Genomic DNA, 17,692 nt, shown 5'->3' with positions numbered 1-17,692 from the left:
GCATCTCCAGATGACCAATTTTTAACTCAAAACACAGTTTATCACTTTGGTACCTCTTGGTCCCCAGTTTTTGAAACTCTTCTGAACTGGTTGAGCTGTTGTTCTGTGGGTGCGCGTCCCCAGCTGCTCTGCAGAGGTGTTAGGAACAGAAGTGAAAGAAGTTTGTAATCACATTCCACTACTCACTTGCTATAGATTTTTTTCCCCAAAGTTTTACAAAAGCAGGACATGAGCCATATTTTAATTCAATGACGCACACAAAAACTTGGGTTTCCCCGTTTAATAAACATTTGGTGGTAACATCAGCCAGATTTACATAAGACCTGGACATTATTTCTGATTGGTTTTGTGGGATCTGTTGGTCTATTATGTTACAAACTGAAGTTAAGGGGAACTTGCAGCAAGTCCCACAAAGCACAGTGCAACATTTGGAAGGAAAAGTAAACAAAACTGCCAAACACTCAATCATTTTCTGCCAGAACTGGGATATTCTTTTCTAAGACATTGGCTTGGGGAGGGGGATGAAATCCAGTAAAGAACTGAGTGAACTCAAGATAGTGGGAACTGCAGAAAAAATAAGTGACAGCCGCAACCTTTTCAATTTAAGGGCAGAATATAAGTCTAAGATATTTTTGATAAATTCTGACAAGAAAAAGAAAACAGCATACTTTAAAGTATATTGAAGCAGTGATTTTTAAACAAAGAAAGCAGAACTAGAACATCTTAAATTTTAATCCTTTCTTTACAGGTTACCTAGCCCACTTTTGATTAAGAAAACTGTAGAAAGTTAGTAACAGCCACAAGTTAACACCGAAAGGTGGCACTTGTCAATTTTCCATAGAGTCCTGCTTTACGGGGTGTCTCAAATGCACTGCTCCGATCTTCTATCATACGTTGCTGACACCAACTGTGTCAGGTTTTAGTCCACTGGTCGCTTTTCACCATATTTCTTTGTAAACTCTTCAGCGTTCTTACAGAATTTTTTACGGTCCTTAGAGTATTCTTCAGCTAGGTCAGCCCGAAGGGGGTGCTCGGGCTGTGGATCATTCACCAGTGCTATGAGGGACTGGATTACTGTCAAAAGAAGTATAAACACCGTCAGGCCAAGATGGTTCATTTTGGAAAAAATCAAAGTGTAAGCAAAATTCCCCAGTGAGAAAAGAACTTTAACTGCCTTTAAATACATCCCATAACTCTGGGTATAAATGAGCCATAGCACTGCGCCAAGATTTAGTTCATTGATTGTAAATGAACGCCAGAAAATCCTATTTGTAAATAAAACTTGAATGGAGACCAAAACACACTACAAACGATTTCCCATGGAACTGGCATCCCATCCAAAATACTATGCCGAAGGAAGAGCCTGTGTTTCATGGGCAAGTCCATCTAAAATGGCTTGGGTGACAACAGGATTTCCATCGTGACGCATTTTTCCTATCAACTGTCACAATAACACAGCTGCAACCAGACTGCATTTAGAAACCATTTCTCAGCTTTCTTTATCTACAATTCTTACTTACAGGGCACAAACGCCTCCCTTTATTCTGAACTGCCAAATGCATCCACTGGTAGAAATATCCTGGACAAACAGATGGGTAGGAACTACAGGAATGCATTTCACCCCCCTGTGTACAGCCATTTCATCAACATTCCCCATCACTTTCAAAGGAAATGTCATTCTTAAAGTAACTGAGCGGTACTGGACACTCAGGCAGCGAACCTCACACCACAGTGACATTTATTGCTTCACTTTCCCCATATACATTCTCCCAACCAATTAAAGCCAGACAGGTCACAGTGGGCAGTAGCTCTCACATCCATCCGCTAACAGGTACATGTGTAACTGGGCAAGTCTACAGAAAGTGGGGACACAGGGAATGCACTTTGCTGTGCAACAATATTAATACTCCATTTGAGAGAAGTTTGGGCTACCCAGAGTAACACAATGCAGCACCCCAAGAGTTTCCAAAGCAAGTGGAACAGAGCTGTTGCCTTTGTGCATCACAGGGTACAGCCAGCTGCCTCTTCCTGAGCTCACCCAACAAACCAACCCCTCCAGCTGCAGGGAGCTCCACAATTCAGCTACACATCAGAGCCCATTGCTTGTTCCGAAGCTGCCACTTTGCAGTTGAACCGGATCCTCCCTAGTTTCGCAGTGTCAGTTCCTACAGTGCTGGTCACTCCAGTAGATGCCAGGATACCAGAATGGCTTCTTTAAGAGCACTGATTTTTTCATGCTCATATTCTTTTCCACCCTGATCTGACAGGAATGGGGAATACACCTCAAAACAAACACTCAAAATCCAGAGAAGCACACCCGTCACTATACTGCTGAACAGGAACAGTTCTTACCACAAACCAGAGCTTAAACTGCAACAACTATCTAAGGAATTTATAAATGATACTAGCTCACTTGGCAGGAACTCGCCAGTCCTGAACTTCTAACAACTGTCATCATACTGATCATTACTTATGAAATCGGCATCAATACCACATGCAACAACCCCTTCTCGCTGAGAAAAAAACTCGCTAAAGCACTATAGAGAAAGTGTTACTGTGTTAAGGTTAACACACAAGCTGTTGAGGAGCTTCCTCAATACCCACAGCATATTAAAATGATACCATCACAAAGGGCTGTATTAATAGTAAGTATAAATTAATAGAAAGTACAGCAGTAAGATGGAAGTTTAGTCCATGAAAGGCAAATCAGTGACTTACTGAACCTAATCTCTCCCTGTTCTTGACAACTGACTATCAAAACCAAACACTTGGATGCTGCACTGATCACCTTGCTTTACTGGAGTTCATTTCTCAGGAGAAAAAGGAACAGGCACTTGAGCAGGGCTGTAATAACACTGTTGCAGGTTCATACAACCATGTAGTAACAACAGATGCTGACACTAAAACAGCTTCTTGAAGAAAGAGTTAAAAGACAGATGGAAGACCAGAAAACAGCAGAAATTGAGAGATTTGCAGTATTTTGGTACCCAGGGTTTGTTCCAGATTCTGCTTTTAGCACAGCTTTTATTCACTCAGTTAAAAAAGGAATTGCTCTTTCTCAGGGAGACACTGACTACTTCCTGCACGCAAACCACTGTTTCAGCAGTTCCACAACTAATGCCACTTGCATTTCAAGCTAGGCAGATGTATGGTTCCTTTACTTCCCAAGAGAAGCCTCCTAAGATTAAACCAAGTGCCAAGGTATTAACAGAAACCTGCTACATATTGTTTCCATTTCATGCCTCCCAAGAATCTTTGTCCTGTATAATCGGAATTAATCAACCACAAATGGTAAGATCCTCACTGCCCTATTTCACAGGGTTTTTTTGCTGCCCCTTTGGCTTTCCCCAACTTCAACTGCTTGGTCTTTACTGAAAGAACTACAGGAATGTTCCTGTTTTATCTTTGTGGCAAAATCATGCAAACTGTGAGGAGTTTTGTTAACACACAAAAAAAAGCAATCTTCCATGCAGCATCACCTACTATCAGCAAGACAGCTCAAGTGAAAATAACCTTACAGAGGACTGAAAGAAGAAACTACCTCTTCCTACAGAGCAAAACACTTCTGTGTCACTGAAGCTCTTGCACTGAGCTGCTACTCATTTGAATTAGCATTATTAAAAAATACACAGTTCAAGGATGTTTGCTCTTTCTATAGGTAAAATAATAAATGCTTAATATCAAACCAATCACTACCTGACTGAAAATACAAAATTCCCACCCCAACTAAAGGGAAGCAACAACAGAAATAAAACCCAACTCAGATCCCACTCTCAGTCTGCCACAGAACCCAATGAAACACCTTTTTCCTTAAAGTGCCTGAATTCTTACCCAAAGGCACTCAACACAGCAAACCTCACAGCAGCAATCTTTTAAGATCTAAGAGTTTATTTGTATTATGGTATCAGGTTTTGTTTATGACTCCCTAGATATTTCAAACCTTATGCTCAAATCACTGAGCCACACAAAGCCTTGAGGTTTAGGTCCTTAGGCACAGGAATGTCATGAACACCTCTGGACTATAAAGTTTCTGTTTAAAAAGAGACAGGAAATAACCCCCTGACAAAATACCACCAGAGTTTTTAGGCACACTGAGCACATGCCAGTGATAAACTCCTCAGTCATGAAGAGTGTTGTGGTTTCCCGGAGGAGGCAGTGCCACGTGTCACTGTCATCACCTTACGTTCCAACAACAAAACAAGATTCCACAAGAGCTGCTCATAGCACCTGACTCATGACACAAATCTTATGACAATGGATATTCTGTAAGAGGAGTAACCAGCTGACAAGCTTTACATTTAAACACAATACAAGGGTTTTCATACCCAGTACTTTCTCCACATGGAGTCCTACCTTGGTCAGTTTTGGTTGCTGGCTTCCAGTTTTCAGCACTAATTACTGGCAGACAAACCTGCCCCTTTTCATCGATGTTAGGGTGATAGATCTTTGTTTTAAATGTAATCTTAGGAGGTTTGAATGGATATTCTGCTGGGAAGTTGATTTCAATTCTGAAGGCTCCTTTATCATACGGAGGATTGTCCTGCAACAGGAAGGCAAAATGTCAAGAATCTGGCATATGCTAATGGATACAATTAAGTAAAAGCATGCTCCAGACTTCTATCAATCAAACGACCTCTTCTAAAGGCACTTTCTTCCAACACATACTGCTGTATCTGTGTGTCAGGAAACATCAAAACCTAATTGGTAAGAGAAAGGCACGACTTTGTGTTCACCCTGACAAACAGTTACCACTGTTCTGAAATCAGCTGACATTTCTACTGGTAAGAAAGCATCCAGTCCGACTTACTCCAAACTCAAATCCTATCTAATAGGTAGCTTCACTCCCAACTTTGTGTTCCAAAAAGCAGTGTAAACCCTTTGAGATACAAACAGGAAGCTGACAAGGAAAATTGCTCTCTCTAAACCTAGTTATTTTATGTGTCTCACAACACAGCAAAGCAATTTGATTTGTCAGATTTTCCTGTATGTTCCGAGAACATTTTTGTGCTGACTACACAGAAATGTGCTGAGTATTCACCAGCACTAAAGATAGATATTCACTGCGTCTGCTGATGAGAACATTCTGAATTTATACGCAGTTTTAGCACCCACTCTTATCAGATCATTGTTGAAGGAGCATGATGAGAGAAACCTGAAGTAAGCCAAGTAGTGCTTCATGCTGCAACAGAAAAAACAATGCCCAGAATCTCACTTAGAAACCTGTGAGACTATTGATAGTGCTTCAGATGCTAACTGCAGAAGAAAAATAAACCACTACTACATGTAAAGCTTATGAAAACACCATTCTGCACCAAAACCAGTAACTATGGCATGAAGCCTTTCCAAACACTCTGGGAACAAGAATCAAAAGATAAAAGTTTCCAGTTAGCGTGAAGTACAACCACACTCATTCTTCATGAGCAACCAAACCACTCCCTGCAATCAAACCCACCCTAGCAGTTGAAAAAGGTTTACAAATATTTGGGGGTGAGGAGTGTTCTATTAAAATACTGTTCAACAGAACACATTGAATTTTGGTTTCATCCAAATGGAGATGCCTGGCTGTGCATTCCTAAGTATGGCAATGATTTTTGTGGTCTAGGAAAGGTAACTGTTGTGGCTTGAAAAATCACTTCTTATCCAAGCAACCCTAAAAGCTCTGGAAGTTTAACAAGTAACTTGTGGTGGTGGTGACAACTTGGTGCCCTCTTCCCCTGCAGCTCACTTGCTCTTGTCTCCATCACATGGTATAGTTTGTGAGGGTGTTCACTGAACTGATATGGGAACTGACCTGGCTTAAAAATGTCCATTTTCTGCTTGACTTTCAGTCAGAATAGTCCTTCACTATAACTCACTAATAAATTGAACAAAAAACTTATGTAAAGAGTTGTTCATGTTTTCAACAGACAAACCAGAATATGCAAGCAATCAAGTTCCAATTGTCTGTTATATTTGTTTTGACACTGACAAGGGAGAGAAGCAGAATCATAAATACAAAAACACAAGTGACAAACATAACTAACACTCACTTGGAGTATTCTTAGTCTGCAAAAATTTGTCCATAGCAAGCAGCTTTGCTTAAGTGACATGAAACTTGCAGTATACCAACTGTACCTGACAAGAACAAGGAGCCTGGGGCAGATAGACTTGTTTTGATGTTGAAATCAAACAATGTACCTTTACCATGCACAGTACAAACTACATAAACTATCTTATTCTACAGAATAGGAGAAGGAGTTGACAAGCTGTCTTCAATTTGCTTCTCAACTGAGCAAACACCCTTAAGAACTAATGGTGGTTGAGAAGAACAAAGTACGTTACACACAACAAAACCTTTTAAAGCAGTATTGCTTGCAATAATTCTGGATGAACACTGGCAAAAATACCAACCTTTGCATCTCTCACACCTTCATTAAGCACCTGACCAAAGTAATGCCTAGTTATAGTATAACAATTGATAACTGGTTAGTCCTGCTGAAGTAGGAGTGATAGATCTTTAAACACAAAGCAGGAACATTTTCTAAAATGGAAGCAGCATGTAAACCTTCAAAAGCAAAAACTAAACCAACAACCAGCTTGTGCATTAGAGCTTGAAGCCATCAACTGCAGCATTGCAACAGCGACAAAATTATGCTAAAGCTAAAGCATCTTCTATAGCATACCCTGAAAATAATAAACTATACTCTTTGAACACTTACAACACAACAATTAATTACTATAGAAATTGTAATGACAAAATTCCCTCTTAACTTTAGCAATCATTAGTAAATTTCAGGCTATTTCCTCTGTAACAAGGGCTGTTATAGACCACAAGGCAGGTATAAAGCATGGTTTGCTGCATCTAAACACTTAGAATGTTGTGAATCTCTGCAAAACAAACAGTAGGTTTCTAGTCAGCAGAAGCTGTTAAAATAGATGCTGTACACCACATATTGAGGATTTTAACAGGAATAAATATTTTGGTGGTTTGCTTTATCATTCATATTTACCAGTCCCATACTGCTTCACAGTTTTACCAAAGCAGCAAACTGTTACACATGAACCACAAATATCCGAGTGGCTTATTAAAGATCTGACATACTTTAATGTCAAATCCTTCTTGCTTTATGTGCAAGAGTAGCCTCAACCACTCCGAGAAATTCCTTCAGGAATATAAGTAAGCAGTAAACTAAAGGTGTTCTACAGTATTTAAAGGCCTAGCTATTACCTCAGCCTGTATGATCTGAATTCAGGAATGGTCTCCAACAAAGCAGCAGCACTGCTAAAGAGATGTCTCAAGGTCTTATAATACAAAACCAGATTGCCACTGGTTGTGGTTTCAGTGTGACCATTCAGGCAGCTCCCAATGAAAAGCAGAACTGATGCCCAGAAGTGGCACAGCCTCTACTGCTGCAGGCTTAGAAGTAGCTCATGTAACAAAGGGAGCATGGGCCATGACAGCAGAAATTACAAGAGGTGAAAAACCAAGCGACTTTTAACCAATGAATTCAATATACCAGATTCCCTGCTTTCCCCTCTCTATTTGACTGATACAGCAGTTACCTACTTCTATTAAACACTCTTTTACAAGACTGCAGTGCTTTTAAAAAAATTAATTGAGTTGTTTTGGCATTAATTAATGCCTAAATAAAGAGACTTCCTTTTAAAAGCTCACTTCTGAAAACCTAAACCCTTTCCTGGCAAACTTTTTTCCAGTAGTCAATTTTATCCTAGAAATGCAGCCAGTCGATTAAAACAAATTATAAACAAAATAGTTCATGTATTTTTTTTAGATATTGTACTTTAAGCTTAATGTAATAAACACAAACTTCATTCGCTCCCCACTTCCAAGACCCCTCCCAAGTAACCCAGTGCCAGCAGAGTCCACAGCGCTTGCCAGTTGCGGCTCCATGTTGGACCAGGCCTACCATAAGGAAGCATCCAAGTAGGTATTGACCACAGACCTTTCAATTACATATGGATTTTCCTTCAGGCTAGTTACAAGAAACACCTCCTAACATTATCAGTCTGGGATAAAACCAAACACAGAAGACACTCAAATAAAGGAGACAGGGAGATCACACAAGAGATCTGAAAAGAGACAAGAATGAAATCCAGGAGCACATTTCACTGCCCAGAGTATGTTTAAGATGCTGCTGAATAAACTTACACTGTATTTATGAACAACCAGTTTCTGCACAAGCCCACAGCTGTGAAAGCCAGGGCTTATAATAATCAGAGTGTCAGGGTGCAAACATTATCTAATGGTCACCAGCAGCGCTACTGAGCTGTGGATTTATGAGGTAGAAATGATCGTCATTTTATTTTAAAGCTCACTGGAATAAGGAATGATCTGTACTCACAGGAACAATAAGCCCTTGCCAGGTCAATAAATTAGCTTCATCAACCTGGATATTACGGAAGTTTTTCATTCCACATTTGCGGATTTCTTCAAGCTCCTGAAAAAACAAAGTGGAAGTTAGTGACAGTATTAAGAAAGATGCTCATGTTCACTTCTCAAAACACTCACAGGTCAACATGGGTTTCTTTAACATTAAGAAGTTTGAGGTTTCAGTGGTGCAGCCCACAGAGACAAGAAATGAAATTGTGCACTGTGAGAAATAAAATTCTGAGTCAAGGGATTAAAACCCCACTTTTGTGTGTGTGTCAGAAAAATACAACCCCACATTGTTATTAACATCATTACAGACACAACAAAGTAAAATGCATTTAAAGGTGTTTTTGTATCTCAAATGCAAACCCGTGCCTTTTGTAACAGACTACTGATAACTGTGAGACACAGAAATAAAGTGAATCTTAGGGCTATCTGAAGGAAAGCAGTGATTTGGAAGAATTATTTCATAACAGTTTTAAACACAGATAAAGCGACCGAACAGGCCGATTATTTCACCTGAAAACTAACAAATTCCTACACGATCTGCTTAAACTGATACAAACTCAGGAAAATATCAATCTAAGCCAAACTAGCCTTATTTAGACCAGTAACTTTAGAAATCACAGCCTTATCTCTTGTTTTGTACTATAACAATACATAGTAAGATACCTGTCTTCGTAGCTGTTCACTCTTGAACAAGGTACGTTTCTGCTCCAGTCAAACCACTTTTGATCAGTTGGTGATCCAAGTATCACCAAAACAGGTATTTAGACATTTTATAATTACAATTATGTATAAGCCCTACTGTAGCAACCGCTCAGTGGGGTATTTCATGAGACCTAAAAAGAAACACCCCAAGGTTTCACTTCTCCCCACCCCCAAACAGCAACTGTAGCCCTTTGCTATTGAATTCAGCAGTTCTCTCTTTAATTTAACTGAATTAAAATTCAGAAGTCCTCTACAGTTACATATAAAGCTTTCCCAGTGCTTTCAAAACTGAAGCACATGCCTGCATGTCCACATAGGCTAGGAAAAATGCTGCTTATACAGCAACACTGGAGCACTCTGCAGCACATAGCTCCTCACTGGGCACTAGTGCGTTTGCAGAACTGAACTGTGTATCACTGATAAAATACCAACTACAGCAAAGGCACTGTGCCCTGAAAACAAAGAAAGATCAGTTTTCCTGCTATGAGTGCTCTACTGCCCAGGTTTTTTTCCTAAACTAGCTCTATGTTCATCTTCGATCAAACCCTTCTGCATCGGACTGGCAGAGATTTAATACTTGCAGTAATCTCTTGCATAAACTTAGCATCACGATAAAAACCAAAGGGAAAATAAGATTTCCAAATACACATAAAAAAACCCAACAAACCCCACATGACAGCCATGCATCAGATGAACATTTACATTCCCACCCACTGCACCCACTAAAGCAAGAGCATACTCAGAACACTGAAGTTTAACCTCAGAGTCTTGGATGCTGAATAGATGCCCAATGCAATCTTCATCACACTACACCCAACTATTTAGTCTAGGCCTGTGGACTAATCCCCAGATTCCACTGCTGTTAGATTTACACAACATCACACACAGTTTGGGTGGTTTGTTTTTTGTTTTTTTTTTAGAATAGGATAAGAGGATTATCCTATTTCCTTACAGCAGGAAAACATTAAACCCACCCAATAATCCCATGAAGCACATTTACAGGGATACAGAGCAACCCAAAATATTCAAAAGAAAATAACCTTTATTATCACAGCTATAGGAGATCCTTTCTGCCCACTGAAACTGCAAATCCAGCCTCATGATAGTGCTGAGTGCTCAGAGCAGCAGCTGAGGCAGCGTCTGACTGAACCAGACCAACTCTCCCATCACGGTCAGGACAGTAACTCAGTTGTGAGCAGTTCACTTCCTACACATACAGAACTGTGAAGTCCTGGCAAACCACTACTCCACAGTATGTAGAAAGGATAAATCCCATTCCACACTAGATGTAATGTATCAAACACTGGGAACAAAATAAGCTAATTAACCAGTAGGTATTTAAGCATAAATGAACATGCGTCACAAGTACCTTCACTCTAAAACAAGGAAGGAAAAATGGATTTGGACAATTTTCTAGTTACTACATTCAAAATATTATACACAGGACAGAAATGTCCCCCACATGGACATGGGAGTGCAGCTTCCATGCAGAACAAGTTCGGATGATGGCATTAACACTGCTTCTGGCCCAGAGAACTATTGTCCAGACACAGAAAGAGGGAATACTGTGATTCCACAATTCAAGTGTGCTATTATTAAGCTAATAGAACAAACTAGAAAAGCATGGCTTCACATTACAGGAGAATTGAACACCTGATTTCATAACTAGATTCAGGTTAAAAAAACTGGAAGCAGAATTAAGAAATGCAAGCATCCAGCACAGAGATCATTCCAAAATGTAAAACTCTGCATGAAATTAAAGAAAAGTTTAAAATAAACATGAAAATTGCTCCCCATTTTCCATCAAGTCCACCACATGAGAGAGGGAAATAAACAGTCTAAAGGGCACTAAAGAACTAGCTGAAAACAATTCAGGACATCTTCCTCTTTAAACTGACCTGTGAAGCCTTTGCAGGAATTCACTTCCAGAATCAAGAAAGTGATAAATTACTTCAGTGTATCAGGACTATATCCTGTGCTTCTGCTGCTGCTGCTGCCTTGGGTCCCCAAAACAGGAATAGATGGGGATAAATGAGGCAATTCTTTTCCTCCCACACAGGCAGGACTGCAAAGAGAATCAAACCTACCTTGGCAGAGGACTTGCCTGAACTCCATGCTTAAGACAGACTCCATTTATAAGAGAAATCACTTATGCCCAAAGTGTTTAAGATTTCATGTCACTCCCAACTAATCAATTCCATGTTAGACTTGTTTACAAATAGCTTGGTTTTCATTCTACTGTCCCCACAAATACAATGCAATTTTATACTCGTCACGCTTTTAGAGGTCTTATATCTAGTGCTCCATGAGATTCACCACTCACAATTTAAGGGTGTGAGGGGAGGTGTTTTGTTTTTTTCTTCTGGCAAGTATCAAACCCCACAGTAAAGCTCTAACTGCCTCGGAGCTCCAGAGGCATATATACAACTACAGTATATATGTACTGCTGAAAAAGCGAATGAGCTACTAAATACTTGAAACAGCACAGATTAAAAGTGGACACTGCATTTAATATGGGCTTGAACAAGTCCAAAGGGACAAAAATTACTTTATGTGGTAAAAGGATACAGTCCAGATATTTAATTCAAAATAATACTTAAGAGTCTAGGCAGACAGTAAATAGATTAATTCCTTTTCTTGTCCTCCACCCCTTCATTTCATCAAGTAACATAATTAAAGGAGGAAGTGAGGAGCATAACTAAAGGTTGAAGGACTGCAATAAGGACTTCAGTCAGCCTTCATGCCCACTGTTATCATCCTTGCATGTGACCTTGCTGCATTGGGTTTCCCCATTTGTGAAACAGAAAAGCCTTATTGCACAGGCTCTGCTGAGAGGGGCTGTTTGCAGTTTGGCTGTATTCAGTGTTATACACAGCACATGAAATGGAGAAAGCGTTTCAGAGGTGATGCCTGATCTCCAAGTATAACACTGAAGGTGGTCATAAAAGCACACACTACCTCTCATATAATAAGGATTTAAAACTTGGATTTTTCAATATTGTGTAATTGTTTGAGTTGTTCAGAACAAAATTCTGGTTTTGAAACTGAAAATTAAAGTTACCTCAGCTTAAAATGCAGCTGAGTCATTTAAAACCCTGCAATTGTTTTGCCCATCTTTCAAGTGTTGGGACTTCTCTAACAAAACAAGCCTGATAGGAAAATGCAGACAAGAAGTTGTAGGAGTGCAATCCAGGAATATGGGAATATGCCTAAGAGCTCACACTGACTTCAGTAAGCTCTGCATCAAGCCCCAAATGCTCCTGAATGCCAAAGAAAACCAAGTTTCCTGAAATACCTCTAAAACATGATTCTCTACTGTTTACAATTTGTATTTCCCTATTTATAAACACACTCTCTAAAAGTGGCATGACAAAGATAAACAGGCTCCACAACACTGACAAGGCACAGTTTTACTTTCTGAACCTCACACAGAGAAGTGTTAAGACACCTTAAAACAAAATATGACTTTATCAAAACAAAGCCACAAAAGCACCCAAAAACCAAAACAAATTCTGGCTCTTACAAGAACTATCAGTAAGTTACCTCTGCAACATTACAATCCTGCATGCTCCTGTCTTCTGTTTACTGAGTAATTCTGCTTTTTGGCAAGGTATTTTCATTTGATTAAAACTCCTTTTGCCAATTCTCAGTTTCAAAAAGGGAAAACGAAGCAGTGTTCTCATGTCTGCATCACAACAATCATACAGTGCTCAAAGCCACATTTCCCTTATTACTGAGAAATGGTGTTTGAGCCAATTTAGAATGGTTTTTCACATATCAAAGTTGTTGAAGCCCCTTTCTTTGTGAGGGCTTTCGTGTGCTCCAGCTCCCTGTATACTGGAGAGCACAGGCCATCCACAGCAGGTACCCAGGTGCAGCCTTATGTACCTGGCTTTTGTCAGAGTTCACCAGTTGCGTAAATGTCTGACTGCAACTGTGGGAGCAGAATGAACACAGTAAGATTAAAACAATCACCAGCACATCTCACTATGTATTGAAGTGTTATTTACACTCCAAATCCGTTTTCAATTTTTAATAATAAAGATACTGCTTTAACAACTAAACCCAAGAAAACTAAAGTGTGGACTTCAGGCACCTCAGCTCGATCACATCACACATCAACATAGAAGGAAGTAGCTCCACACATGGGACAGGACAGCCCCCTCCAAACACAGCCGTTGAAGGTGCATCTCAGTACCACACACTAGTACACCATCAAACAAGTACTCCAACAATCCAGCACTGAAATAGCCTTTTCTTCACAACTACCCACTACCTCTCCACATAGTTTTTGGCTACGGATCTCAGCTGGAGAGGCTTGTTTTACATTAGCGGGCGGCAACTGTGAAAAGCATTTCACTGAAATCTCTGGCATGTCTCTTGGAGATCTATGTTCCCAATCATACATGTTTGGAGACAGTCTACTTTTCATGAGAAAGGGTCATGAAGCAAAGGAGCTCCCTTTAAAGAAGCAGCCTTAGATCCTTCCCTAAATATAAGTACTCTACATTGGTCTGTTTTTACCCTGAGAGATCATCCATAACATATCCCTGACAAAGACTGCTTTATTCCCACCTCTCACATTTCATGAGGAGTCAAGATCTGACAACTGTGGCTCTTTGAAGAGGTGTAATGGTGGCTCACAGATCAAAACTCCACCTCAGATGTCACTGGAATATGATTCATTAGCTATGTTTATTGCACATTTCGCTAACCTAGGAGTGCTCCTTGGAAAGGGCACACCTCCACTGATTTTTGTGAATCAGCACAGAGAACTTCAGTTAGCCTATTTGATGGTAAAAAGCTCTACAAAAATAGGCCACAAATTAGGTATTTTGCTCAAACAGACCCTGAGATAACAAGACAATCTTATTTTTGTCTTAACTTGACTTTATGTTTAAAAGTGAACTGTACAAGTACAATGGCAAAATTGTGCTGCTTCTTTCACAAGGAGGCTTGCAAACTGAAGATACAAAGGCTTTCACAAGCTGAAAAGGACTCCCATTTCCACCTGGAAGAGGAAAGCTAAACTCTTAGTCCCAGTTTTCTACAGGCAGACAGCGTGTTATTATGAGCGCAGTACATGCAGCCTCTCTGAGCCACTGTGATTAGCACCAATAGCTAGGATGCATGACATGAGCCCAGGAAAAATGCAGCACTTCAAAATGTTGGCAAGACCTGAAGGAAATGGTAATTGTTTTATTTTATGTGACCTATAAAAGTGTCAAAGTTTGTTCTCACTTACTGAAGATAAACTTGATATTTAGCTCGACGAGAAGACAGTTAATGCTTATCCTAAATTAAACGTAATTGAGTGGCACACTGAAAACCTCTGTTTCCTTTAGTTATAAACACTCATTCTACAACCCTGAGAAAGACACATCACAGACTCTTCCATAGTGCAAAACATCACAGTGAAAGACTTTTTAAAGCAGGTCTGTGCATTTGGAACTTAAACAACGATACTGAGTTGATACACGTGAGTGTGGACCTTTGAAACATCACACTGCAGCAACCCAGATTACATCATCTGTACAAGAGCTCTACCTTGTTCCTACAGAGATGAATGGCAAGACTCAAAGTCGTTTGGGCTATGACTCGACTTGCCAAAAGGCATGAAGGTGGCTGCTTACTGAATAGCCTTTACAAGCCATGGGATGCAGCACCTCACAGCTCTTGAACTGACACAAAACATAACACACACAACCCACAAACGTCAGGCAATAGAAATGAAAGTAAAAATGTAAGAGGGAAGCAACTGATGCCTCCTTCCTTCCTACACCCCTCCCTCTGAGCAGCAATTGCCACACTGTTTTTCCAAAAAAGAAGGAGGTCACGTTGTCAAAATCCATTTTTACAGCATTTCAGTGACAGATTAAAGCACTAACTAGCATTTCAGAAGGACACTGGAACTGAACTGAGGAGCAGGACTGAGCGGCAAGAGGCTCTACAGATATTAAGAACAATTTTTCTTGACTTTAATGTCAAGATTTTAATGTTCTAGTTTAAATCTAAAAAAAAAAGAATGATTGGAAACATATTTTTCCCCTACCAGAATAACAGTGATGTGCTTTTGGAGAGTTACCACATTTGGTTCAAAACAGGCAGAAAAGCTGGCTTGCAAGTATACAGATTTAAATGGTTGTTTACTATCAGAAACTAAGGGAAACCTCATTTCAATAAAAAGCAACAGGCACACTGATGACAAAACTAAAGCTATGACATAACTATCAAAAATGAAACACAAAAATGAATGCCCTCTCATCAGGCTCCTTCAGCACAATTAAATTGTTACTAATTTAATAGAGATGAACGACTGCATAAAACGTATCCACCATTTAATGTTTAATCACTCCACAGAACATCTTCAACAACAAAACCAGCTTTGTGAAAGCACTGCTGAACTATTTGTTTCTTCAAAAATAACCAGGTTGCAATAGTTAATTATGTACCTGCACAATTAAGGAAATGCACCTTCAACCAATCTACACATCCCAGCCCCATCCGGGCTCCACATTCTCAAAGCCAGCTGCAAAACTGATATTACAATATTAAACAGAATCGCCCCTGTATCTGTCAGATCCTAACACAGGGGTACACTGCACCCCACAGGAACAGGGGCTCTAGTAACGCTAAAACATCACCCGACAGTTGCAGGGTCTTTCCCCTGCGTTTCACACGACCAGCCTGTGAAGTTCATTGATTTACGCTACAGGCACTTTGCATGCAAATACTGTAGGGTATTGCCACAGCACTTTACAGATGACTAAATTTAACACCACTGTGTATGCACGTCCTAGGCAAACCCCACTGCACGCAGTCTGTGATGTTAGCTGGCAATTATACACAACACATAGAATAAACTCGCATGCTTTGGGGTCAATGGTCACCATTTTCTAAAAGTATGTACTCCTCAAGCTAAATAAAGAGAAACTCAATCCCAAGCCGTATTTCACAACAAACGAAACGTGCTCCCGGTTAAAGCCCAGCTGAGGCCGCGTTTACATTTACAAGTATCATCCACACTTCCGAGCAAACAGAGCGAAAACAGAAGCAGTACTGCGTCCGCAGTGAATGAGGAAACTTCTGAACCCAGGTCCACGTTTCAGTGCGATAAACCTCTTACTCATACACGGAAGAGGTCACCCTCCCATGCAGCTAAAACGACATTATCTCATCCCCGAGCGCCCGGGGAAGGTTCCTCAGCAAGGGGGGAGCGGGGCAGGGGCGAACCCCCTCCCGCAGGGCGGGAGGGCAGGGCGCAGCTCCGCGCCCGGCCGAGCCCTCCCGCGGGCAGGGCCGGGGACCACGCCGCGGCTGCGGCACCAACGCCGGCGGGCCGACCCTTCACAGCACCGCGGGCAGCGCCTCAGCCCCGGGCTGGGGGCGAGCCGTCCCGGCAGCGCCGTTTCCTTCCCCCCCGGCCCTTCCTCTTTGCTTAGTCACCGCAGGAGCCCCCCGAGGGAGGTGGACGGGCCGGCCCGCTGCGGCCCGCGGCAGCCGCTCAGAGCCCTCACCCAGCGCCGGGCGGCCGCCGGGGGCCGCGGAGCGCTGCTGAAGCACCGGGCGGCGGTGGGAGAGACAGCGCGGCCCCTCACGGCCGCGGCCTAGGAGCCGGCTGCTCCCGTTCCGGTCGCTCCAGCCCAGGGTGTCACCGAGGGGACGGGAGGAGGCCGCCCCGCCGGGCAGCGGCAAGGAACAGTGCCCCCCACACCCGGAGGGGCACCGAGGCGGAGAAGCATACCCGCTGCCGCCCGCCCGCCGGCCCTGCCCGGTGCGGCGCTGCCTGTTACCTTCATCAGCCTCCTGCTGGCCGCCATCTTGGCTCTGCTGCTACCGCCCCACAATGCATGGCGGCGGCGGGCCGGGCGCTACAGCCCTGCGCTTCCTGGGGCGGCGGCGGGGGCGGGCTGACGGGGCTGTGCTCCCCGCGGGCCGCGCCTGTCACCGCCCGCACCGGCGGCCGCAGCGCTGCCCGCAGAGCGGAGCGGGGCCGGGTCAGCGGCCGGGGGGGAGCGCGGCTCCGTCCTGCGGGCAGAGGAGCGCGCCGGGCCCGAGCCCGTCTGCAGCCTCCCGGCCCGGGGCTGCCGTGGCAGCCGCTCGCTGGAGGCCGCTGCCGCCTTCCTCCTGTACTCGGTGATGTCTTTTGTCCCAGTGCGGTGTTAATCCTAGACCAACGCTTTAACATGCTGGCGGGGCTTGTTTTGTTTAGTGGGCATCACCCCAAATTCAGGATCATTGTGGCGAAAAGGACACAGACCTGTAGTTGCAGGTTTTACCAAGTAACACACAAACGTTATTGCTTAGCTTCTTAAAATACCCTGGTGTGGGGGGAGTGAGTTTCCAGAAGAGGCACCTGATCCACAGGAACCACCCCAGGTACATCCCTGCCCTCGGCACGGCCAGTTCAGCCCGGCCTGCCGTGCCCTGCCGCAATCTCCTTGAGGAAAGCAAGCTGTGGAAGAGGACATAATGTCACTGTCAGTGTTAATCAAGGCTGTAAATGGCCATGTGCTTTTTAGCTCTTTAATGGAGCTCTAATTGTAACTGCTCCGACTCTGATCCTTCCCAGCTGGCCTGTAGCAATGGCTGCAGGAGCAGTTCAGGTAT

General features: G+C 42.4%; 1 protein-coding gene across 1 annotated transcript; it reads right to left on the bottom strand.

Annotated features, from left to right (window-relative positions):
* Nucleotides 1–238: 238 nt before the first annotated feature.
* Nucleotides 239–16,958, bottom strand: UBE2L3 (ubiquitin conjugating enzyme E2 L3). Its single transcript, XM_034068234.1, has 4 exons — nucleotides 16,876–16,958; nucleotides 8,343–8,438; nucleotides 4,354–4,540; nucleotides 239–1,074 (listed from the first exon to the last, which is right to left on the bottom strand). Exons 1-4 carry the CDS (start codon nucleotides 16,900–16,902, stop codon nucleotides 920–922), a joined length of 465 nt encoding a protein of 154 aa, XP_033924125.1. The 5' UTR covers nucleotides 16,903–16,958; the 3' UTR covers nucleotides 239–919.
* Between the last annotated feature and the right edge of the window lie 734 nt (nucleotides 16,959–17,692).

Source organism: Melopsittacus undulatus, chromosome 12, assembly GCF_012275295.1.
Source record: "Melopsittacus undulatus isolate bMelUnd1 chromosome 12, bMelUnd1.mat.Z, whole genome shotgun sequence".
Classification (NCBI taxonomy): Eukaryota; Metazoa; Chordata; class Aves; order Psittaciformes; family Psittaculidae; genus Melopsittacus; species Melopsittacus undulatus.
Note: the sequence above shows the minus strand (reverse complement) of the source record. Positions and strands in the feature narration are given on the sequence as shown.